This window comes from Phocoena phocoena, chromosome 12, assembly GCF_963924675.1.
Source record: "Phocoena phocoena chromosome 12, mPhoPho1.1, whole genome shotgun sequence".
Lineage (NCBI taxonomy): Eukaryota > Metazoa > Chordata > Mammalia > Artiodactyla > Phocoenidae > Phocoena > Phocoena phocoena.
This window is the reverse complement of record NC_089230.1, coordinates 83,956,099-83,983,341: the sequence shown is the minus strand read 5'-3', so window position 1 is coordinate 83,983,341 and position 27,243 is coordinate 83,956,099. Positions and strand designations below refer to the sequence as shown.

General features: G+C 40.1%; 1 protein-coding gene across 1 annotated transcript in view; it reads left to right on the top strand.

The window, feature by feature from the left end:
• Window positions 1–27,243, top strand: part of COL19A1 (collagen type XIX alpha 1 chain) — a 352,005-nt gene that overhangs the window by 18,685 nt on the left and 306,077 nt on the right. Inside the window, exons 4-5 of the mRNA XM_065888668.1 lie at window positions 23,339–23,462; window positions 25,727–26,002. Of these exons, the coding sequence (XP_065744740.1) occupies window positions 23,339–23,462; window positions 25,727–26,002 (400 nt within the window). The remainder of the gene's footprint in view (window positions 1–23,338; window positions 23,463–25,726; window positions 26,003–27,243) is intronic.

Below are 27,243 nucleotides of genomic sequence, written 5' to 3'. Positions count from 1 at the left end.
CAGGCGGACTCTCAACCACTGTGCCACCAGGGATTGTGGATTGACAGGACTCCATGTTTCATAAAATAGCATTGGATAGTCTAACCCTCATCCTCAGACACAGAATCAGATAGGAAGACGCAATTATGATTTCACTGACAAACTCTGAAACGTCTGTGAATCCAAGAAGAATAGTGTCAGCTAATAAATCATTAATTTATTATCATCTCAATTCTTTCAATTTAGCCATCAAGGCTAACCAGAAAATAAGCATGGTGGCCATAAAGCTGCTTATGTTATTGTATGTGACTCACATCAGCTTGGTAGTGCCTCGTTCACTGCCTCATTTTGGTCAGCACTACAACCAGCCCCCGACAACCACCCTTCTGCCTTCTGTCTATGTGATTTGACTCTTCTAGGGACCTTGTATAAGTGGAATCATACAATACTTGTCCTTCTGCGTCTGGCTTATTTCACTTAGTACGCTTCTGCTCTTGGGTCCTAATCTCCTTGTCAGTGCATGTCACCCCGGCCTTTGCTGTGGGTCCCCTCCATGAAAACGCTTCTTCCTGGGACCCAGCCAACCTCTGCTCAAGGCTGCTTATCCTCGGCCTTCAAGGCCAAAGTTGCTCTGTGTGTGTGTGCTTTGGAGGGTGGTGGCATGGGTTCAGTGACCCTCTAGCTGTCCCATGGATTCCAAAGCAGTGCTACTTGGGTACAGAGCCTCACAGTGTAATTTTTTTTTTTTTTGACCGCGCCATGCGGCTTGCAAGATCTTAGTTTCCTGACTAAGGATTGAAGCCGGGCCACGGCAGTGAAAGTGCTGAGTCCTAACCACTGGACCGCCAGGGAATTCCCTCTCACAGTGTATTTAACAACTAACTCCTTTCTCTGCGGGGCTCTAAAGCTCGTCGATATGGATATAGGCAATCCTCTCTACTATCTTCACAGATAATAGCTCTCTTCTAATTTACCCAGGATAAGAAAATAAAATTCCCTTTGCTTAGGAGACCTATGTAGGAAAAAATATTTCATGATATAGTCACCACTATTTCTAAGTTCAGCTTTGATGCCAATGAAAGAAGAAATTCTACCAAAGTATTTCACTCAATTCCCAAATGACACTGAATACTCACTATGTGCCAGGCACTGAGGATTTAAGAATAAATAAAGACAGCGTCCTAGTTATTTCTGTCTGGGAATTATGGGATTTGTAGCAATCTTTAGATATGAGGTCTGATGAACTCTGGAAGAACGGGCGAACCCTTCCAGGAACCAGGAAAGGCTTCATAGGGGATGTGAAAAAAGGCTTGAAGGATGAGCACAAGTTTGCCAGGTGGTAGTTGGAGGGGGCATCATGGTTGTTTTCAAGGTCAACGTAATTTGCAGACTGGTGAGAAATCCCGTGTGCTTAGTAAACAGAGGGGAGAGACTGGTGGTGAAGGAAGCTGAAGGGACAGCTGAGGTGCTGTTCTGAAAGGCCTTACGTGCCAGGTTAAGGGGTTAGAACTTTATTCATGGAAAAAAGGAAAGTAAAAGGTGAAAGATTTCTGGGCTCTGAAGAGAAACCCGAGTGTATCAGTTATACCACAAGAAAGCCATGCTCAAAAGTGTGAAGGTGTGGGAGGAATAACGTTCCATTCTAGAAAAAAAAAAAAGGCTGAGTATATGCCGTTGGGAAAATCACAGCTTTGGGTAGCGACCCGGGACTCCCGGGCTGACCCTGAAGCAGAAGCCAAGCCCCCAGACTCAGAAGGACACTTCACAATTCAGAGGACTTCTTGGGGGTGGAGCGGGGTTTGACTCGGGATTTGTTTTATCTTTTCTGGGGGGGGGGTGGGGGACAGTGAAAAAACCTTTCTGAAGAGCAGCTTCTCTGGTCCATCCTCGATTTTTGTTATCAGAATGCCATCTAGTAGGAGGGCTCATTTTCAAGGGGAAGTCATTTACAACGTCACAATGAACGAATGCTAATCGTAACAGGCATAAGATTATTAGAGAGCCATCCAAGCTCTGTTTTCCCATTAGCAACCTATGCGGCTGAATCCCCCGACAAACTCAGAAAGGCTAAGATTTCAGAGTCTCTGTGACTATGGAACTCAGACATCATCCCCCCAGCCCCGCACGGCGGGGTGAAGGCATTTCAGACAAACCCTTCAGGCCCTGCGAGCCAAACTGCTTGTAACGTGACAGGTGATGGTGAATGTCAGCTGGGCAAGAAATGACTTACTATAAACTCCAAGCATCTCTCACTTCACTCTCAGGAAATGTAACTTGTATCAGATTTCTCTTCCTGGAAGATATTCAGCAAGTCAGAGGCCCCACTGATACTTGTAAATACGGAAGTTCTTCATAAAGCCTGCCTCACGCTTATTTAGAATGGAAGAATTAATTTGGAAGCCAGTTCTTGATATTTAAAAATAGATTTTTTTCCATTTAGCCATTTCGTTTTTAAAGCAGAAAAATAAAGGTTGGTCTTGCTAAATATGATCTGGAAAACTCACTTTGGCTCTACCAAAATAGACTTTTAAAAAAAGGGCTTCGCTTCAAGGCTTGCGCTATGAGCTGGTGGAATTAGCCCTGGAATCACTGTAATTAGTAACTAAACTTTTTAAACATTTTGTTCTCTAAGTGTATATCACACTTGGTTTTTGGAACACCACTTACAAAAGGAAATTTCTCCAGAATAATTGTGTCATCTTGGTTTTCAGTCTCTAAGGACTGTAATAGTGAAAGTTTGTTCATCTTTGTTTTTTTCCGTTTTACATTGCACTCCTTGCCTCAAATTCCTTATTATTTAGTTAGGTAAAAGAACAGAAAAGAAACTGGTAGTCATGGGTTTTTCTTTCTAATCCTCTCTTATTCTGTAGTTTGGTTTTGTTCTTTCCTTTTCTACACATGAAACAGAGATATTACTTGCCACATGACAAACTAAGGTTCTTTTAGGAACACTGAACAGATACGTCAAATTGAACTTGTACAATGAAATTGCCAATTGCTTAATATACTAAGGAGTAAACAAATTTATGAGCTTCGTTATGGTCTTTATTTTTCTTGACACACTACTAGGGCATAGTGGGGAAAAAATGAGATCCACTCCCTAATTCCATCTCCCCATAAAACAACTTTATCAATAAATACTTGCATGTACTTACTTTAAAAGAGTGCATTACTATTATTCTTTTAAATTAATTAATTATTTTTTTTGGCTGTGTTGGGTCTTTGTTGCTGTGTGCAGGCTTCTTATTGCAGTGGCTTCTCTTGTTGCGGAGCATGTGCTCCAGGCACGCGGCTTCAGTAGTTGTGGCATGTGGGCTCAATAGTTGTGGCTTGCAGGCTCAGTAGTTATAGCACATGGGCTTAGTTGTTTCATGGTATGTGGGATCTTCCTAGACCAGGGTTCGAACCCATGTCCCCTGCATTGGCAGGTGGATTCTTAACCACTGAGCCACCAGGGAAGTCCAAAAGTGCATTATTTTTGTTTTATGATTTTTCCTGGCTTTTCCATGCTTGCAGTGTTCCCTATCTGGAAGGGAGTGTGGAAGAGCAGAGTTTACCCTCTTAAGGCAGTGCTTATTGGTTTCTCATTAATTGGACAGCCAGGAATGCCCATTATTTGTTCAGTTGACATTGCTCTGTCCCCGAGAGACTAGACACCTCCCCTTCATTAAGGTAACTTTGTGTATAGCTATGTTAGTCATGGATTCCACAGCTCAGGGGGTGAATGGGATGGAAGCTTCCACTGACCCCTGGGCCAGGGTCAGTGCTAAGGGTTCTCTTTCTTTCCATAATCACTTGAAAGAGGCACATATATGATCATTATTTTCACATCTCAGGGAATTACCTGTCTTTTTAGTTAGGTAACCTTTCTATTGATGTTCTTCCTTAGGCATTAAAATCCCAACTTATAACTTCTCACCAGTAGGATAAAAAAGGAGGCAGTTTTATCAGACGCTTCATACTTTTCTTCACATTACATAGTTATTAGTATATATACTGTTCTCATATTTTTCACTACATCCCCCCAATTGTACTCATTTAAAGAAAATGCTTGGTGAAAAATCCTATTTCTTTTTCCTCTAATAAGTGATCTCTAAGGAATACAGGGCAAATATTCCTGATTGGTTATCACCTTTTACAGCATACATTTCTTCCCTAAAACCCAACAGACAGTATGCCCATTTTAAGGATATTACTATGTGGTTTGTGATACTTCCTGATCTGTGCTCAAAATATCATTAGAAGAAGGAACTGTTAATAATCTACCTCTCAGGGCTACTGGTCACCTAGAATATGCAAACGTCATCATGAATCCTTTGCTCGGAGCCCAAGACGTGATTTACTGTTGATGTTAATATTATAGTATGATGTTAAACATTTTAATTATTTTTTCATTTCTTGACGTTAATATTTTATATTTATTTACACCGACCCTGCCCCACCCAGTACTCAGAAAATAGTTTTTTCTCCCTTACAGTCCCAAAACATTACTTTTAAGTCAGGTCAGTAACGATGAGGGAAACTTTATCTTTAGCCCAGAGGACGCAAGCAACTTGAGATACTGGAAAAATCTGACCTCGGAACTAAGAGTCCCGAGTTCAAGTCCCATCCTGACCTTTGTTATTTAACAGAGGCAGTTATTTAACTTCTGTGGCTTTAATTTCTCATTTATCCAGGGAGATGGTTGCTGTAAATCACTGTTAAGGTCCCTTTCAGCTTTAGGGGTGTAGGACTACAGGAAATTGTCATGTGTGGTTTCTTTATAACGGAAATATTTCCAAGGATGGGGAGACTTCTGCTCATAGACACTTCTGAAGAAATCTTCTTGGAGCAGAGATTCTATCTTGCTACAGTCTGTAGAGATTTTAAACTTCTTTTGAAAGTAAGAATACTGATGGTATTTGTTCCTGGAATTGTCTTGTGTCAAACGTTTTGATTAACCTGCTTTAGACTTGCATAGGGCTTGGTTTTTCCTTCTGCTTTTTTCATGATGAATGTGATGTAGCCCAGTCTCATAAGGCCTTGACTTTTAAGGCATTGTGCAGGGCGACACAAACTTCATACTGAATACAAGTGTTTGATATCTACCAGGACCGGTCATAGGCATCATCATGGATTTTCCATGAATGGAACACATTTTTATGAGCACCTCCTATACGCCAGGGACTGGTCTAGATGCTTGATTTAGAGCAACGAGTCTGGCAGAGCCCCTGTTGTCATGGAAATCACATTCTAGTGGTTGGGAACAGGCAATACATGTGGAAACTAATACATTTTTTTAAAGAAGTTGGGCTTTTATAAAACTATGAAGGAAATAAAACAGAGCAAGTGTTGTATTACTATAGACCTTTCAGAGAAGGGACATTAGACCTGAGACCTGAATAGTGAGGAGAAGCGTCCATGTGACGACTCCTGGGAACAACCTTCCCAGGAAGAAATCAGGAAGTACAAAGGCCCAAGACCTCAATAGAATGAGGTGTTCAAGGAACAAAATTCAGGTCACTGCCATTGGAGCGTGGGTGCCACACAGAGACTGGAATAGGACACGATGTGGCAGACTAAGGCAGGGGTCAGAGCACTAGGCCTTGTGAGCCATCATCAGTGATGTGCGTTTCATTCTAGGAGCCGCGGGGCCCTGTAGGAAGGTGATAAGTAAGGGAGGGACCTGGTCTGATTTTCACTTAAAAAGCTCATTCTGACCGCTGTGTGCAGGCTATACTTCAAGGGAGGGAAAAGAGGGAGAGCAATCAGGATGTGTAACAAGAGTCCGGGGCAAGACGTGGCAGCTTGGGATGGGGAGTGAAGGTGGAGCTGGAGAGAAGTGGACAGAGTCGGGATCCATTTGGTGGCAGACACAGTAATACTTGCTGATGAGTTGGATGGGATTGGAGTTCATAAAGGAAAGGCAAGAATCAGGTATGACTTTTAGGTACTTGGCTGGAGCACCTGGGTGAATGGTCATGTCTTTTACTGAGATGCGGAATCCTTGTAAAGGGATGTGTTTGGTAGGAAGCAAAAAGTTCAATTTCAGTTATTTATTTAGACTTGCCTTTAACATCCAGGTAGAGATGACAAGTGGCAATTTAGGTGTGTGAGTCCACAGTACAGGTAAGGGCAATAGTCAAGGTTTATCTTGGTTGCCTCTCCCCTTTTCAACTCCTTCTTTCTGGAACCTTCCTCCCAAACTTTCAGTGCCTTCAGGGGACACATTTGCTGCCCAGGGCTCACAACAGTGGCATCTCATCTTGGTCGGCCTGACTTAGGGGTGCCTCCTGCTCTGACCTTATTTCTCCCTCCCTGTGCCTTCCCCATTTAAACTTCCATGCTTTACAGCAATCCCCATAGATTCCCTGTTCTTTGCTTTCCAATGAGAGAATTAATTATTAGACAATTTGTTAAGTAATGCGTGACTGGTTTCTAGGGACTATTTTAATGGTAACAAAGCTTGTGTTTATAAAACGCATTTTCCAGAGAGGAAGAAAGCTCTCTCATAGTAGAGTATTAAGTGTTTGGGTTGTCAGTGAAAGTACTTCATAGTTAGGGAGAATGTGAGTATCTCTGAGTCCATACCACATATACAAAAGACAGCAGATGCAGAGTTCCACTGAATATTTAATAACAAGTATACACACACACAGTGATTAAATACTTCATCTTAGGCCAAGATCTTTCCTGTAATATAGATGCCTTATAGACATCATCGTTTTATTTGTATTTTCTATTGCTTTTATTTATTTATTTTTTGGCTGTACCACGTGGCATGTGGGATCTTAGTTCCTTGACCAGGGATTGAACCCATGCCCTCTGCAGTGGAAGTGTGGATTCTTATCCACTGGACCACCAGGGAAATCCTTGTATTTTCTAATGATTTTAAATAAATTCTGATCAGGAAAGTAGTTTTCGTTAGTCAAGTGGGAAAAAAAGATCTAGAGAATGTAGTTATTATGCTATTTAGACAAATACAATCCATTCTTAGAGTCCTATACAGTAAATCCCTATGGTTAATAAGATGTTAATTTTTATCTGACTCCACAAATATAGTTACTAGTACTTTGTAATTAAATATTCTGTTTGAAGCATGTGGAGAAAGTATTGGAAAAAGTGTATTTTCATTTGAAGTTTCTCGTTTTCTCTTACTTAACAGCTCAGTGACTTATTATGAAGGCTATAGGCTGGGACTTATAGATTTTATGACTTATTTTTAACCTCCCATAGTAGTAAAAATAATGTTTTTGTGTTAATTCTCCCTCATCTCTGTCCTTTAAGAATATAAGGTTAGGGGGGCCTCCCTGGTGGCGCAGTGGTTGAGAGTCCGCCTGCCGATGCAGGGGACGCGGGTTCGTGCCCCAGTCTGGGAAGATCCCACATGACGCAGAGCGGCTGGGCCCATGAGCCATGGCTGCTGAGCCTGCGCGTCCGGAGCCTGTGCTCTGCAATGGGAGAGGCCACAACAGTGAGAGGCCCGTGTACTGCGAAAAAAAAAAAGAATATAAGGTTAATTTATAGGTTGTTTTAAAGGTTAGGATTATTTTTTCCTAAACTGAAAATAGTAGTGCTTTCAAAAAAAAAAAAAAAGATCACTCCTACAATTTATGCTGATTGCATAAAAACCTCTTAATTTTAATACGAAGAGGGAAGCACGGTAATGTAAAGATCTTTATGAAGTTTTGTATTGAGGTCAGAGTCTCAGATCTGGGCATTCTTCCATAGCTGGTCATTATAAGGAGCCCCGCTTTTGATCCTCCACCACTTCCTCTATAGTTTTAGAGCATTTCCTTCTACTTTACAATTGAACTGAGGGCTGCTATACATAGAGAATATCAGAGAGCTGTTGGAAACTAAATTTTAGATTTTCCTTAACATTGAAATAAATTACAGGTTCAAAAGAGTCTAAAATATGTGAATTACAAGGCTTCAGAGACACTCTGGATTATATCTAGAACTCTCAGTGGGCTAGTGTAAGGAGGACTCCAGAGGGAGTAAGTGTCCTGGGCTCCTGTGGGTAATTTGGAATGACTTTATTTTGGCTCTCTATGACTTTTACTTAGTCATATTTTGTAAAAATTGTTTTTAGATTGAACATTTTGTTAATTTGGCATACCTCTGCTCTCACCTGTCCATGAATATTTAGGTGACTTTCATTAATGTGAAGAAAAGTAGACAATGGGAAATAAAGGATTAACTATACTTATATTTCACTAAACTTTGAGCTTTTCAAATGTAGGTTAATATTAATTTCTGTGGATGAACTTCTCATTTACAGTCTTGAACTAGGTACAATGTGTATAAAATGGAGGGAAGATAGGAAATATCCCATTGAGAATTTCTAGCCCAATATAATACCTATGTATGACTTTGGTAAGTAAGTCTCAACAGTATTTTTCTTAATGGGAGTATCACTGAATAAGCAAAGGATAGAATTTCTTATAGGAAATTACACTCCATTCAAAAATATTCAAGCATGGATATCTTAGACACTGCAAGCTGTCATTTTATCTCTCTGGTAACAGACCAGTAATCCAATATGGTGTCTTTTATAATAGAAACTTTGGCAAGATGCAGAGAAATTATTCTGTGTCACGTTAAGTGTTTGTGCTTGTGTGATATAAACAAAAAACATAGTCTGTAAGAGTAGATACATTTTGTATTATTTTTAAAATACAAAATTTTTTCTTCAAAAATTACAGTCTAGGCAAGCAAAATCATTTTTGGCCTCAAAGCAGAATATCAATTTCTGAAAGGGAAATATAGTAATTATAAGGATTTTCATCCATTATAAACTTAGACTAAGAAAAAATAATTTTTCTTTAAACATAAATTTATTTCAATGTATTATTTTAAGACTATGTTTATTAAAACATTATTAATATTAATGACATTATTTTGTTTTATTATTTTTGTCACAGAAGAAACCTTTCATGGAATATAAAATATTTTCAATATTTGAGTTACATTTTTAATTTTTAAAAATAATTATATTTAGTTTTATTTATGAAGTATTAAAGAATCATATCAAAATGTTTCATTTGCTGGATCGCTCACTCCACTCATTTAACAAATAGTTATAGACTGCCCTGTTGGCACTGTACTTAGGCTTTGTAGGTGGTACAAAGATAGATTAAATGTTGTCTTTGCTTTCAAAGAGCTTGCAATCTCATGATGAAATGTGACAGGTACCTATATGACTATAATCCTAAGTAGAAAGTGAGGAAAAAGGTGTTTTCATTATTTTTTGCTTTGTAACAAACCACTGCAAAACTTAGTGGCTTAAAACAACAATTTATTATTTCTCATGATTTTCTGAGTTAGAAAAAGGCGCAGGGTTTATCCACATGGTTCTGCTTCATGAGATGCTCACTCAGGTCACTGAGCTGCATTAAGCTTGCAGTCAGGCTGAACTGGAAGATCCAAGAAGATATTACTAATGATGTCAGAAGGAATGGCAAAGTAAGAAGCCCAGGAAATGTACCCATCCATAAAAACAGTAAGAACACAGGATAAATGGTCAAAATCAATATTTCAGAACTCTGGAAATTAACCAAGGGCTTGCAACAATTAATGGGTGTTTATTCAAGAAAAAGACTGACTCTTGGTAAGAATAGCTAGCTTTGTGGCATTTTAAACTTGTCCTATTCACATCCCTCTCTCTCCCATAATGGTTGACTTGAAAACCAACAGCTCTATAGTCACAAGTGCAAACTAGCAGCCTAGCAGCCATTGAAGGGAGGAGAATGGGTTTAGAGGTCAACAAAAACCCTATTTCTAGAAAGCTGTCATTATTTTACCTGACTGGTAGTTCCTAGGAAACCCCAACTCACAGGGCTTCTCTTTATTTGATCTGAATCAGCTCACTCAATAAGTACAGCCTTTTTCCCCTGGCATTTGCTGAAAATAATCAATAGTAATTGTTTAACATTGCAGCTACCCAAGACAGCAATTACAACTGGGACAAATGAGAAGATGACCAAAAACATTTAAAAGGAAAAGCTGGGGGAGGAGATGTCCATAGAAACCTCCAGCATATTTGTGCAATCTACACCTATGTGTAGGCACCTATGTGTAGGCACAGGGATTTGTGGAAACCCAGGAAACCTCCAAAAAGGCCCTACGCTCATTGCCCTGGCTAACTTTGAAACTCTGCACAAGCAAAAAGAGAAGGCTAAGGAGAGTTGTAAACTGCCTGCCTGAGCATTGAAGCCATTCTCCAACATGCACATAGTGTCTCAGCAGAGGCGTGGATGCTTATAGGTCAAAGGCACTTAACTGTTCACTGACCACTAAACTAACTGAGCAGAGACTCCAGTGATCACACATGACACAGAAAGCACACTTTACAAAATTAGTTCAGGAAAGTGACTGAGAAAACAAACAACGGCAGCAACAATTATGACAAAAATAACAAACAGCAACAATAGCAAACCACGGATGGATGGAGAATAATCTGATTCCCAGAGTTGCCACATTATATTATCTAAAATTTCTACTTTTCAATCAAAAAATTACAAGACATGCAAAGAAACAAAGTATGGCCCACACACAGAGAAAAGAGCAGTTAATAGAAACTGTTACTGAGGAAATCTAGTTATTGGACTTACTAGGTAAAGACTTTAAATCAGCTATTTAAATTACGTTCAAATAACAAAAGGAAGCTGTCTAACGAACTAAAGGAAATTATAAAAATGGAGTCTCACCTAAAGGAGCAAAGGATATACAATGGAGAAGGATAATCCCTTCAATAATTAGTGTTGAGAAAATTGGACAGCCACGTGCCAAAGAGGGAAATGACCACTACCTCACTACATACACAAAAATCAACTGAAAGTGGAGTAAAGACTTGAATATGAGATCTGAAACCATAAAATTTCTGGAAGAAAACACAGGCAGTATGTTCTTTGCCATCGGTCTTAGCAATAATTTTCTGGTTGTGTTTCTTCAGGGAAGAGGAACAAAAATAAAAATAAACAAATGGCAATCTGTATATCTTCTTTGAAGAAATGTCTGTTTAGGTCTTCTGCCCAATTTTGGATTGGGTTATTTGTTTTTTTGATATTGAGCTGCATGAGCTGCTTGTATATTTTGGAGATTACTCCTTTGTCAGTTGCTTCGTTAGCAAATATTTTCTCCAATTCTGACTGGCTGCCTTTTCATCTTGTTTATGGTTTCCTTTGCTGTGCAAAAGCTTTTAAGTTTCATTAGGTCCCATTTGTTTATTTTTGTTTTTCTTTCCATTTCTCTAGGAGGTGGGTCAAAAAGGATCTTGCTGTGATTTATGTCATAGAGTGTTCTGCCTATGTTTTCCTCTAAGAGTTTTATAGTTCCTGGCCTTACATTTAGGTCTTTTATCCACTTTGTGTTTATTTTTGTGTATGGTGTTAGGGGGTGTTCTAATTTCATTCTTTTACATGTAGCTGTCCAGTTTGATTGCCAACAAACACATGAAAGGATGCTCAACATCACTAATCATTAGAGAGATGCAATCAAAACTACAACGAGGTATCACCTCACACTGGTCAGAATGGCCATCATCAAAATATCTACAAACAATAAATGCTGGAGAGGGTGTGGAGAAAAGGGAACCCTCTTGCACTGTTGATGGGAATGTAAATTGATAGAACCACTATGGAGAATAGTATGGAGGTTCCTTAATAAAACTAAAAGTAGAACTACCATATGACCCAGCAATCCCACTACTGGGCATATACCCTGAGAAAAACATAATTCAAAAAGAGTCATGTACCACAATGTTCATTGCAGCTCTATTTACAATAGTCAGGACATGGAGGCAACCTAAGTGTCCATAGACAGATGAATGGATAAAAAAGATGTGGCACATATATAGAATGGAATATTACCCAGCCATAGACAGAAGTGAAACTGAGTTATTTGTAGTGTGGTAGATGGACCTAGAGACTATCATACAGAGTGAAGTAAGTCAGAAAGAGAAAAACAAATACCGTATGCTAGCACATACGTGTATGGAATTAAAAAAAAAAGAGGTCAGAAGAACCTAGGGGCAAGACGGGAATAAAGACACAGACCTACTAGAGAATGGACTTGAGGATATGGGGAGGGGGAAGGTAAGCTGTGACAAAGCGAGAGAGTGGCATGGACATATATACACTACCAAACGTAAAATAGATAGCTAGTGGGAAGCAGCCGCGTAGCATAGGGAGATCAGCTAGGTGGTTTGTGACCACCTAGAGGGGTGGGATAGGGAAGGTGGGAGGGAGGGAGATATGGGAACATATGTATATGTATAACTGATTCACTTTGTTATAAAGCAGAAACTAACACACCATTGTAAAGCAATTATACTCCAAGAAAGATGTTAAAAAAAAAAAGAAAATGTATTTGAAGAAATTATGGCTGAAAACTTCCCAAACCTAAAAAAGGAAACAGATATTCAGATACAGAAAACACAGAGGATCCCAAACAAGATAAATCCAAACAGACTTTCACCAAGACATATTATAATAAAAATGGCAAAAGTTAAAGAGAGGATTCTAAAGGCAGCAAGAGAAAAACAAAGAGTTAATTACAGGGAAACCCCTCATAAGGCTATCAGCTTATTTCTCTACAAAAATGATGCAGGCCAGAAGGGAGTGGCAAGATGTATTCAAAGTCCTGAAAGGGAAAAATCTGCAACCTAGGATACTACCCAGCAAGATTATCATTTAGAATAGAAGGAGAGATAAAGAATTTCTCAGAAAAGCAAAAACTAAAAGAATACAGCAATACTAAACTTATCCTAAAGGAAATATTGAAAGGTCTTCTCTAAATAGAAAAGAAGTAAGAATCTATAGGAAAGAGAAAATCACAATTGGAAACTAAATCATTTAAATAAGCCAGTACACAGATTAAAAAAAAAATGAAAAACAAAAACTTACGGAAAAATGATGATAACTACAGTGAACAGCAAAATGGTGAACATGTAGATGCAAAAGAGGATATCAAAATCATAAAATGTGGGGGAGGAGAGTAAAAAAATGTAGATTTTTTTCCTAGAATGTGTTTGAGCCTATACGACTGCCACTCTAAAGCAAGTAGATATAGGAAGGGGTTGACATATGTGAAAAACAGGGCAACTTCAAATCAAAAACATACAATAGAGTCACAAAAAACAAAAATAAGAGAACATAAGCATAATACAAAAGAAAATCATCAAATCACAAAAGGAAAAAGAAAAAGAAAAGGACAAAGAAGAAATATAAAATCAATGTTTAAAATGGAAATAAATGCATATCTATTAATAATTACCTTAAATGTCAATGGACTAAATGTTCCAATCAAAAGACACAGAGTGGCAGACTGGATAAAAAAAACAAGAGCCTAAAACCTGCTGCCTACAAGAGACCCACTTTAGGGCAAAGGGCACATATAGGTTAAAAGTGAGAGAATGGAAAAAGATATTTCACTTAAGTGGAAATGACGAGAAATGGGGGTTGCAATACTCATAGCAGGCAAAACAGACTTTAAAACAAAGGCTATAAAGAAAGATAAAGAAGAACACTATATACTGCTAAAAGGATCAATACAAGGAGAGGATATTACACTTGTCAACATATATGCACCCAATATAGGAGCACCCAGATACATGAAACAAATACTAAGACATAAAGGGAGAAATTGACAGGAACACAATAACAGTAGAAGACTTTAACACCACTCTCACATCAATGGACAGATCTTCAAGACAGAAAATCAATAAGGCAACAAAGATCCTAAATTATACAATAGAATAGTTAGACTTAGTTGATATCTTCAGGACATTACATCCAAAAACAGCAGAATACACATTCTTTTCAAGTACACATGAAACATTCTCTAGGACTGACCATATACTAGGGCACAAAACAAGTCTGAACAAATATAAGAGTATAGAAATTATTTCAAGGAACTTTTCTAACCACAATGGCATGACAAGAAATCAACCACAGAAAAAGAAACAAGAAAAAAACAATTACATGGAGACTAAACAACATGCTATTAAAAAACCAATGGGTCAGTGATGAAATCAAAGAAGAAATTAAAATATACCTTGAGGCAAATGACAATGAAAACATAACTATACAAATTCTATGGCATGCAGCAAAAGCAGTTCTTAGAGGGAATTTCATAGTGATATAGGCCTTCTTTAAGAAACAAGAAAAATCTCAAATAAACAACCTAAACTACCACTTAAAATAATCAGAAAAAGAAAAACAAACAAAACATAAAGTCCACAGAAGGAAGGAGGTAATAAAGATCAGAGAGGAAATAAATAGAGATTTGAAAATTAGGAAAAGTCAATAAAACCAAGAGCTCGTTATTTGAAAGCGTAAGTAAAATTGACAGATCTCTGGCCAGGCTCACCAAGAAAAAAGAGACAAGACCCAAATAAACAAAATAAGAAATGAAAGAGGAGAAATCACAACTGATACTGTGGAAATACAAAAAACCATAAGGGAATACTGTGAACAATTCTATGCCAACAAATTTGACAACCTAGAAGAAATTGAAAACTTTCTAGAAACATACAGCCCACCAAAACTGAATCAAGAAGAAATAGATAACTTGAACAGACAGATCACTAGAAATGAAATAGTATCTGTAATAAAAAAAAACTCCCTACAAACAGAAGTCCAGCACCCGATGGCTTCACTGGGGAATTCTACCAAACATACAAAGGAGAACTTATACTGATCCTTCTCAAACTCTTCCGAAAGACTGAAGAGGAAGGAACACTCCCAAAGACATTCTATGAAGCCACCATCACCCTGATAGCAAAACCAGACAAAAACACTACCAAGAAAGAAAATTACAGGCCAATATCTTTGATGATTATAGACTGAAAAATTCTCAACAGAATATTAGCAAACTGAATCCAACAACACATAAAAAAGTTCATACACCATGACCAAGGGTCATGACCAAGGATTCACCCAAGGGTCACAAGGATGGTTCAACATATGCAAATCAGTCAATGGGATACACCACATCAACAAATGAGAGGATGAAAACCACAAGATCATCTCAATAGATGCAGAAAAAGCATTTGATGAAATTCAACATCCATTCATGGTAAAAATCGCTATGAAAGTGAGTATAGAGGTAACATATCTCAGCATAATAAAAGCTATTTACAATAAACCCACAGCCAATATAATACTCAATGGTGAAAAGCTGAAAGCCTTCCTGATAAAATCTGGAACAAGACAAGGATGCCCACTCACTACTTCTCTTCAGCATAGCATTGGAAGTCCTAGCCACAACAATCAGACAAGAAAAAGAAATAAAACGTATTCAAATTGGTAGGGAAGAGGTAAAATTGTCATTATATGCAGATGATATAATAATATATATATAGAAAACCCTAAAGACTCCACACAAAAGCTATTAGAACTGATAAATGAATTCAGCAAGGTAGCAAGATACAAGATTAACATACAGAATTTGGTTGCATTTCTTTAAACTAACAATGAAATATAAGAAAGGGAAAGTAAAAAAGCATTACCTTTTAAAATTGCACCCCCCAAAATAAAATACTTAGAAATAAACCTCACCAAGGAGGTGAAATACTTATATGCTGAGAACTACAAAACATTAATAAAGGAAATTACAGATGACTCAAAGAAATGGAAAGATATCCCATGCTCTTGGATTGGAAGAATTAATGTTGTTAAAATGGCCATTCTCAGTACCAAAGCAATCTACAGATTTAGTGCGACCCCTATTAAATTACCCATGACATGTTTCACAGAAATAGAAAAATTATCCTAAAATTTATATGGAGCCATAAAAGACCCAGAATTACCAAAGCAATCCTGAAGAAAAAGAACAAAGCAGGAGGCATAACCTTCCCTGACTTCAGACAATACTACAAGGCTACAGTAATCAAAACAGCATGGTACAGGCACAAAAACAGACATATGGATCAATGGGACTGAATAGAGAGTCCAGAAATAAACCCACACACCTACCATCAATTAATCTTCAACAAAGGAGGCACAAATATACAATGAAGAAAAGAATGTCTCTTCAGCAAGTGGTGTTGGGAAAGCTGGACAGCCACATGTAAATCAATGAAGTTAGGACACACCCTCACACTATACACAAAAATAAACTCAAAATGGCGTAAAGGCCTAAATATAAGACAAGACACCATAAAACTCCTAGAAAAGAACATAGGCAAAACATTCTCTGACATAAATCACACCAATGTTTTCTTAGGTCAGTCTCCCAAAGCAATGGAAATAAAAGCAAAAATAAACAAATGGGACCTAATCAAACTTATAAGCATTTGCACAGCAAAGGAAACCATAAACAAAATGCAAAGACAACCTACAGACTGGGAGAAATTATTTGCAAATGATGCAACTGTCAAGGGCTTAATTTCTAAAATATACAAACAGCTCATACAACTCAATAACAAAAAAGCAAACAACCCAATCAAAAAATGGGCAGAAGACCTAAACAGAGATTTATCCAAAGAAGATATACAGATGGCCAGCAGGCACATGAAAAGATGCTCAACATCGCTAATTATTAGAGAATTGCAAATCAAAACTACAGTGAGGTACCACCCCACACCAGGCAGAATGGCCATCATTAAAAGTCTACAAGTAACAAATGCTGGAGAGAGGGTGGAGAAAAGGGAACCCTCTTACACTATTGGTGGGAATGTAAATTGATGCAGCCACTATGGAAAACAGTATGGAGGTTCCTCAAAAAACTAAAAATAGAGTTGCAATGTAAGCCAACAATCCCACCCAGCCAAAACTATAATTCAAAAGGATACATGCATCCCTATGTTCATAGCAGTACTATTTACAATAGCCAAGACATACAAACAACCTAAATGTTCATCAACAGATGAATGGATAAAGAAGATGTGGTATATATATATATGTACAATGGAATATTACTGAGCCATTAAACAGAATGAAATAATGCCATTTGTGGCAACATGGATGGACCTAGAGATTATCATACTATTTGAAGTCAGAAAGAGAAAGACAAATACCATATGATATCCCTTATATGTGGAGTATAAAATATGACACAAATCAATATATCTATGAAATATAAATAAGACTCATAGATATAGAGAACAGATTTGTGGTTGCCAAGGGGAATGGGCGGTAGGGGAGGGAAGGATTGGGAGACTGGGACTAGCAGATGCAAACTATTATATATAGGATGGATAAACAACAAGGTCCTATTGTATGGCACAGGGAACTACATTCAATATCCTGTGACAAACCATAATGGAAAAGACTATGAAAAAGGATATATACATATATATACACACACACACATATATGTATAACTGAATAACTTTGCTGTACAGAAGAAATTAACACATTGTAAGTCAAGTATACTTCAATAAAATTAAAAAAATAAAGTTGGGAATGGAAAAAAATGTTACAAGGCTAAGCACAACATGGGGAATATAACCAATACTTTATACTAACTATAAAAGAAGTATAACCTTTAAAAATTGTGAATCACTATATTGTACACCTGTAACATATAATATTGTGCATCAACTATACTTCAATTTAAAAAAGTTAAAAAGAGTGTCAATACATCAAGACAATAGAGCAATCACAAATATGTTCCCCAAAACAAAGCCCCCAAATTCATGAAGCAAAAACTCACAGAATTGAAGGGAGAAGTAGACAATTCAACAGTAATAGTTGGAGACTTCAGTACCCCATTTTCAAAACAGATAGAACGTTAGACAGAAGATCAGTAAGGAAATAGAAGACTTGCACAACTCTACAAGCTATTTAGACCTAACAGACTGTAGAACATTCCACCTAACAACAGCAGAATACACACTCTTCTCAACTGCATGTGGAACGTTCTCCAGGGTAGGCCATATGTTATGTCATAAAGCAAGTCTCAACAAATTTAAAAGGACTGAAACTTTCCTGCTGTTAATAGGATTTTAAAAGCAGTCCCATTCCTAATACTAGGTTTTCCGTTCATAACCTTGAGTTCTAATTTTCCTCTCCTAACTGATTTTAAGAACTGATTAGGGCAGGAATCTTCCTTTTCCCATCTTTGTAAGCCTCTCTGGGTATTCAGCAAACATTTGTGTAGATCCAGCTTTGCTAACTAGCAGTCACTGATTTGTTTGCTTTTGCACAATGTTGGTCTGGACAGTGTTTATGAAAAATCTGAAATAGTTGCCAAAATTAAAACTCTAAACTTTTCAGATAAAAATCTGGGTATTTGGCTTGTCTTGAAAAATGGGATGAACTGGCAACCCTGGACCCACTTCCCCATATGGTAAGAGTTAGCTGTAGCTAATTAGCAGCTGCCCCTGTAGAAGGGCTGGGCTCTGCATTTCCCTTAGTCTAATGTGTGTGTCCTCTACATGAGAAGGGGTAACAGTGCTGTTATTAACTCACTTGCTCTATTTGTTTTTACTGAAGAATTCTTAAGAGGAAAGTGAAAATTTCTTACATGCACATTTCTATCCAAGACAGAAAAACTAAAACTAAAGGCTAGACTTAGATGGGAACATATGTTATTTTTCTTTTGGTTTACAGACTTCTTACATCCGAATTCAGCTCATTAATTGATTCCTTTAATAATACTTATTGAGTGCCTACCTTGTGCGGGCACTGCTCTAGATGCTGGTGAATAGGATAGACAAAGAACCTTAGGAAGCTTACATTCCAGTTTCCTGGCTGGGCCCTAGAGCCATGTGGTTGTGACTCTTGGTTTATATCAAGGAAGACAGGATGTCTTCAGTGTTAAAACCTTCAGAAGGACCAAGTGGAGTGAGGATTTAGAAGAGGCCAGGGGATTAGGTGATTGGGAATACTTTTATTTTATTTTACTTTACATTTTATAGTATTTCATTTCATTTTACATTATTTTATTTTGACTGCTCTTATCAGTTTTACCCACAGGACCTTAATAACAGATGAGCACAGAGACATCTGTCTTTGTGCTGATCAGAAGCCAATAACAAAAACAGACATTTCCAAAGTCACCCTTCTGGGTTCTTAAACATGGTGCCAGGTCTCTCCTGTCCTCCTCACTCTGGGTGAGGTTTTTAAGTCTGGCGGCCATGCTGACCAGAGCTGACCCTACAGAGTGCCCCCTTTTATTCTTCCCACTGCCTGGGGGGGGTCTCTTCACCAACCTTACTGCTTACCAGTGACGTCCCTGGAGTGTCTGTTGGAACAAGAGGTGGGCAGGGAGCTGAAGGCTGACCCAAGGGTTCCAGCCGCCCACTGACACCCAATAGTCACTACGTGGCTAAGGTGACCAGCACTGTTAAGTAGGCGTGAACAAGGCTATCAGGGCGGCAGTGACACACCGGAACTTCACGGAACTACCAGCAAATCACAGGGTACATGGTACTGAATACCCCTAACGGCTTTCCATATTGGAAAGAATTCTGCATCGGAAGTCACAGGACCTGGCCTGCAGCCCAACTCACTCACCATTAGCCATCTGGGTGATGGTGTCCCTGGGTGAGGAGTGAAGGGCAGGATGCAGAGACCTCTGGATTCCAGTAGCACTGGTTCTGGGGAGATACTCCCCCTGGGATGGCATGGAGGCGGGAGGGGCCATGCAGGAGCACAGGTGGGGGAGGACGAGCTCAGAGACAGTGGCTCAGGACACAGTCCTCTGGGGCTGGACTCCGGGGACAGTGGCCCGGGACACAGTCCTCTGGGGCTGGACACCGGGGACAGTGGCCTGGGACACAGTCCTCTGGGGCTGGACCCTGTGTCCCACTGGTGGATGGCCCGGCCTGGCCTGGAGGTGTGGCGGGAGGAGACAGGCCTGGGTTTGGCCCCAGGAGATCCTGCAGGGCGACCACAGGCACCGTCCCTTGGACAGGATGCCGGCCCCGCTGAGGCCTGTCCATGGCGAGCACGGTCTCCGCCCCCGTCAACCCAGGCAGCCCCGCACGTCCACGCCTGTCTGTGGCCCGGGCTCAGTGCCCCCTCCTCGTTCAGCACAGAGCCTCCGAAAGGGCCTCCCCAAGACTCACCAGCTCGGCCTTCCGACCGGCCTCCAGCTGCCCAGTCTCCTCCGGCCTCTTCTGTGACCCGGTTACATCCTCCTGCAGAATTCAGTTCACTGTAGCCACTGTGCCGCCTGGTGGGTCACTCGAGCCGTCCGTCCAGGCGATGATGACCATGGCCTGGACCATAGTGGTTTCCACTCGCCTTCTTCAAGAGGTACCCAAGGGGCCCTTCCCGTCACCAAGTTTCGGCCTAAAATCTGCATTGGAACCCATATGACAGTCTTCCTCCAAGTGGTCCAAAGGGGTTCCGAACTCGGGGACTTGTCTCGGTGCAGGCGTGCTCTGAGAGCCCCTGGTGTCGTGGGTTTTCTCCCTCGGGACGAGATTCAGGCGCGTGAAGGGCGGAAACCGAAAGAGAGGGAGGCCGTCTTTTTAGGTCGAGGGTGAAGAATGACCGTCGGTACTTCAACATTCCAGATGCTCCGGAAATGATGGACCTTGCAGTGCTTGGCAGAGGGGGAGGGGGGAATTCCTGAAGTTTAAAATGGGGTTTTCTTTTCATTATTTCATTATTTCCCAACATCCTAATTAAAAGCAAAAGCCAAAAAAAACTGACAAGCTTCCACAGCAGGGATATTGCCTGAATTCCGAAGGTCACATTTTCTGATCTGCTCGCCATCCCCAGTACAAATCCCGCAGTTATTCATTATGGGTGGAAATCCCATTTGGAGATAAGCCCATCCAGTTCCTGTATTAACTTCTTGACTGGGTAAGCTAGGCTGTATTTGCCATCGTGGCTGTGGCCGCTGTCCGGGCTCCTCCAACATTGCCCTGTGGCGTCTCGAGCTCCCCTCGGGCGGCCGCTGCAGCTCCCCCTCCTGCCCGCAGCGGCGCGCTCCTTTCTGGAGGGAACCGCGGCTCCCCCACCCCGCCCCAGGCCCCCTCGCGGATTGGGTGAGACCACTCACGTGATGGCCTGCCTCGGGAAGAGGGGCGCACCATGAGCAGCCACGCGAGAGCCCACGGGATTGCTTTTAGAATGCAGGAAGGCTCAGGGCGGAGGGCTGTGACAGTGTGACGTTCAGAGTCTTCATTTAAGAAACTTGGTGGATACCTGGAAGGGTAATATAATGCTGTATCGAGGATGGAGGGAGTTTTGTCTGTTTTACAGCAGGGGAGAGGGTGAAGATATGCATACATTTGTAAACCGAGATAAGAGGGGCATAGGTGAGGGAGAGATGGGAGATGGAAATAGACTTTTATCCTCTGAAGTGCAAAAATGACTGTAGAGTGGGAGATGAAGCCACAGAGACAGACATAATACATTCTCAGAAGACGGGAAGCAGTGGGGTCACAGGCAGCAGAGAGGAGGAAGTTAGAACCTCGGAACCGCAGGGCGGGGTGCTGCTGGCCCGTGGGGTGGGGTACCTCCCCGGCACGGGAGAGGCTCATCCCGGGGAGGCACCAGCCAGCCTCTGTGGAGGCTGGAGAGGGGTGTGTGTTTGTGTGTGTGTGTGTGTGTGTGTGTGTGTGTGTGTGATGAAAATGAGGCCCCAGGTTGCCTCCTCTTTCTTCAGCCAGCCAGACAAGAGCTGAGAGCCAGAAAGCCTCCGGACTGGGGGTAAGCAGGTTAATGAAGAAGGTAAAACTAGAGTTTATATATATTTAGAGGCAGACCTCCTTTTATTGTGTTTCACTTTATTGTACTTCATAGATACTGGATTTTTTACAAATTGAAGGTTTGTGGCAACCCTGGGTTGTCAGATGGTGGTTAGCATATTTCTTTTTAGCAGTAAAGCATTTTAAAAATTAAGGTATGTACGTTTTTAGATATAATGCTGTTGCACATGGAATAGAGTCCAGCATAGTGTAAACACAACTTTTACACACACGGGAAAAGCAAAAAATTCGTGTGACTCACTTTTTTTTTGCTGTACGCGGGCCTCTCACTGTGGTGGCCTCTCCCGTTTGCAGAGCAGAGGCTCCGGACGCGCAGGCTCAGCGGCCATGGCTCACGGGCCCAGCCGCTCCGCGGCATGTGGGATCTTCCCAGACCGGGGCATGAACCCGTGTCCCCTGCATTGGCAGGCAGATTCTTAACTACTGCACCACCAGGGAAGCCCGTGACTCACTTTATTGTGATATTCACTTTATTCCAGTGAGCTGGCCCCAAACCCGCAATATCCCTGAGGTATGCTTATGTACATGTACCTACATTTATACACTATATACGTAAGAGTGTGTGTGTGTGTGTGTGCGTGCGCGCACGCGTGAGTTTAACCAACTAAGAACTTTAGGCCAGCATAGCTTTTTTTTTTTTTTCATATTTGTTCCTGATTTCCCTACCACTTGTGACTTTTTCTCTAACACAAAGTGTAAAACCAAAGTTTCAGAATTCTCCATGAGTCTGGCTGTCAGTTTCAGTGGACCTTGGTGTGATATTCCCAGTGAGTAGTTAACCATCTCAATGTATGATGTTTTATTTATATAAACAAGTTCTGGCTATGTTAATCCTTAAGAGAATTCTTACCTACTATTCCTCATGATTCTTTAAAAGAAAAGCAAGATTCCTGCCTTGCAGAGTTTTTACATACAATGCAGATAACTTTAAAAGTCAACGTGGAGGAATGTATCTCTCCATGTTTTCCAATGAAAGTCTAAATATGATTTATGTTCATGGTGAATTTTTCTCCCCAAGTTTCTTCATGGATCCAGTGAGACCAGTATTTTGAAACAAGGTTGAGACAGAAACATATTTGGACTGTCTTCAGGCTTCTCTCTGCTACCTAGAAATAACTTACTTATTTTCTGTAAGAATAAAAAATAAGCTAAAATGTCTTTATTATATTTAGTTTCAGTCCTAAATTGATACCTACTAGGAAATCAGAATTAGGAGTTCATTTTGCAAGGGTTTAATATGACAAAAGTCCTTTGGAAGTATACATTTAATTGCTAGCAGTGTTCTTTGAAATGCTCTGTACTTCTGTCTACCGATAAAGCCTAGGGGTACTATTTATTTCCTTTATAAATGTCTACTGTGTGCCAGACTGCAGTGAATTCTGAGATTCTGTTGGAACATCTTGTTCAGTAAATGAATATCGCCCCATAGTACTATAGTCACTCGCTTTTACACACCTCAAGCTTTAACAACACCTTCCCAGGAAATATTTTAAAGGGAAAGAACAAGGATACAAAATCCATAGGTAAAAGTAGACGTGGATGCGTCCATGTATGCATTTGGTAGAATGCTGTAAACATGCATAATGAATTCTAAATTCATTGAGAAAATGTGACTAAGATGTTGTGTTGCAGAGACCTTCATACCGAGATTTTGTGTCCTTGCCTTCAGTTTTCCCATGATGGTTCTTTGTTTTTCTCCCACAGTAAGGTGTTTCCCAAAGGCCTTCCTGAGGAGTTCGCCATAGCAGCCATGTTTCGGGTACGAAGAAGCACCAAAAAGGAACGGTGGTTTCTGTGGCAGGTTTTAAACCAGCAGAATATGCCACAGGTAAGGAACCGGAGAGATGTACTGATCTGTGGCCTCTGGTGGGGTTAGGCCAGGTGAATCTTGGATCTGTGGGCATAAATTTGGGAGCAGACCTCATGCACGACTATTCTGTCTTTTAGTGGAATCATCCACAGGGAAATGCAAGTATTCTCAGAGTTAGAAGGAGCTTGCTGAGATTTGTAATGGGAGAGCCTGGTGGGTGAGGCAAGATTAGTTTGTTTTCTGTTTTTGTTTTGTTGTTCTGTTTGTTTTTTTCTACTAGATTCCTATTTTTGTCTGAAGACACTCTAACTACCCTTCCTTTACAACTGCTTCATTGACACCAAGACCGCTCACTGACGACTTCTTCATTCCCTATTATTTCTGATATTATACATCATTTTAAAGCTGTTCATTGTTTCCTCTGAAAATCCTTAGTAAATTAAGAGATGAGATACAAATATTGATTCCATCAATAAAAATAATTGAACACATGCTAGATGCGAGTTAGTGACAAAGATAAGAGACTGGCAAAGCATGATTCCTTTTCTCAGGGAGCACATAGGTCTGGGGATGCCATGTATGAGAACAGCCTATTGGAGCATAACCACAAGGTGACAAGTGTGGTGGCCGAGGACAGCTTGGAGTTGGGTGGGGACTGTGCGAGCATGGAAAGGACGGCTCCCCCAGATGGGACATGAGAAGAGCAGGGGTCTAGGAATACTTGTGGGAGATGTGGCATTTGGGCAGAAAGGAGGGGACGCAGGTGCTCCAGGGAGGGGAAGTAAACATCACAATTACTTTTGGGCACCATCCATCTGTGTTTATTTCCATACATATCCATTGAAATGTTTTTCATTTCACTGGTCTTTTAATATGTTATTATATAGTCACAGTATTAAGATGGAAATATGACTTGAACAGAAAGAACATGTTCTCTATGAAAATGTATTTTCTTTGCACCATGCAAAGCATCAAAAGTTAAAGAAGTTGATCTCAGTTTCCATGCTAAGAGAAGTGATTATTTCTTATTGTTTTTAAATTAGTAACATTTAATTCTTGAATCACTAATACAGAATTATATATATACTTAGATAAAAACACACACATATGCACATACGCACACACACACACTCCTAGATGTCCTCTCAAGAAAGGAGCATATTACATTCACCAGATATCCCATATTTAAACCATTTTTGTAGCGGTTGTTTGCTGTTCTTTTTTTTTTTTTTTTGCGGTACGCGGGCCTCTCACTGTTGTGGCCTCTCCCATTGCGGAGCACAGGCTCTGGATGCGCAGGCCCAGCAGCCATGGCTCACGGGCCCAGCCGCTCCATGGCATGTGGGATCTTCCCAGACCGGGGCACAAACCCATGTCCCCTGCATCGGCAGGCGGACTCTCAACCACTGCACCACCAGGGAAGCCCTGCTGTTCTTATATGTTAACAAATCCAATGGACACAAGTATCATCTAAAATATTTTACTGAGTACCTCAGTTCTACTAACATGCAGCTTGAGTTTTTTTTCAATTATTTTATTTTTTTATTGGAGTATAATTGCTTTACAGTGTTGTGTTAGTTTCTGCTGTACAACAAAGTGAATCAGCTATATGTATACATATATCCCCATATCTCCTCCCTCTTAAGCCTCCCTCCCACCCTCCCTATCCCACCCCTCTAGGTGGTCACAAAGCACCGAGCTGAGCTCCCTGTGCTATGCACCTGCTTCCCACCAGCTATTTTACACATGGTAGTGTATATATGTCAATGCTATTCTCTCAATTTGTCCCACCCTCCACTTCCCCTGTGTGTCCACAAGTTCGTTCTCTACGTCTGTGTCTCCTTTCCTGCCCTGCAAATAGGATCATCTGTACCATTTTTCTAGATTCCATATATATGCGTTAATATTCGATATTTGTTTTTCTCTTTCTGACTTACTTCACTCTGTATGACAGACTTTAGGTTCATCCACCTCACTACAAATGACCCAATTTTGTTCCTTTTTATGGATGAGTAATATTCCATTGTGTATATGTACCACATCTTCTTTATCCATTCATCTGTCGATGGGCATTTAGGTTGCTTCCATTTCCTGGCTGTTGTAAATAGTGCTGCAGTGAACATTGTGGTGCATGTCTCTTTTTGACTTATGCTTTTCTCTGGGTATATGCCCTGTAGTGGGATTGCTGGGTCCTATGGTAGCACCTTGAGTTTTGATTTGTGTGCTTTAATAATTTTTAAAACTGAATTTCAAACACTTAAAGATCATTTGCATTTTTGCAGGTTTCTATAGCAGTTGATGGTGGAAAGAAGATGGTGGAATTTATGTTCCGAGCTGTGGAGGGAGATGTGTTGAACTACGTTTTTAAAAATCGAGAACTCCGTCCTTTGTTTGATCGTCAGTGGCATAAACTTGGCTTCAGTATACAATCCCAGGCCATTTCAGTCTATGCGGACTGTAACTTAGTTGCAAGCCGGCATATTGATGGAAAGGGCACTGTGGACTTCCACGGAAGGACTGTTATTGCAACCCGAGCTTCAGATGGCAGGCCTGTGGACGTGAGTTGTTAGCTAGTAACATTTATAAATTAAAATAAAATATCTTATTAAAACCTTTTTCCTTTAATAACTGTATAAGATATTCCCTTCTCAACACTGTTTAAATTAATTTGCTATCAGATGTGTGAAGCATAGCTATGTATTTCCAACTATATATATATTTGTGTGTGTGTGTGTGTGTGTGTGTGTGTGTGTGTGTGTGTGTGTGTGAGATACGCGGGCCTCTCACTGTTGTGGCCTCTTCCATTGTGGAGCACAGGCTCCATACACGCAGGCTCAGCAGCCATGGCTCATGGGCCCAGCCGCTCCGCGGCATGTGGGATCTTCCCGGACCGGGGCGCGAAGCCGTGTCCCCTGCATCGGCAGGTGGACTCTCAACCACTGTGCCACCAGGGAAGCCCTCCAACTATATTTTTACATATATTATTTTCTATCTATTTTCACCGATTTTTCTGTAGCCTGTGAATTTAAAAGAACTAGGTTATGCCTTAAAAAATAAGGTTATTAAAATTAACTGTTAGTAAAAATTGAAAATATTATACAAAAGTAAGCTTGGTCTAAGTTCCTATGTCTTGAATAGAAAGGACTGGAAAAAGATGAAATTTAAGTTAAACGGTTCCAGATCATCTGGTGTTTTCATTCAAGAACAATAGGCTATTTATTCATCCTCAGAATCACAAATGTTTGTACTGCAGACTATTTTTCATTAGCTTATAATGTTTCTTTAGAGTTCTGTTGGACTGAAACACAACAGTAGGTCATTGGATGAGAACAATTGTCTAGTAAAACCCTTTCAGATGAAAAGTTTCTTTAAAAATTATATTTGATGCTCACATGGTACAGATTTATTATCAATTTCCCAAAGGCCTATAATCTTTAAAAAGGGGGATATATCTAAATTTGATGACTTCACATTTTCTTATGGGTGGAATGATGGGAAAACCCATAAAAATAATCTGAATGCAGGACACCAATAGGAATTGTTAACGCGAAGCCCTTAACAGTTCAATTTTGTTTCAAAAGTACGGTTCTGTGCACATACATGTTTAGCCAGCATATTATTTCTAAAGGCCCCTGTGGAAGGCATCAGAGATAGATGACAGATGGATAGATAGATAGATATTATATATATGTGTGTGTGTATATATATATATATATATATATCCAATAAAATATTATTTTTAAACTGTCTTCTCTTAGACACAATGAACAAATCAGTGAAAGTGTCATAACGAGGGTTC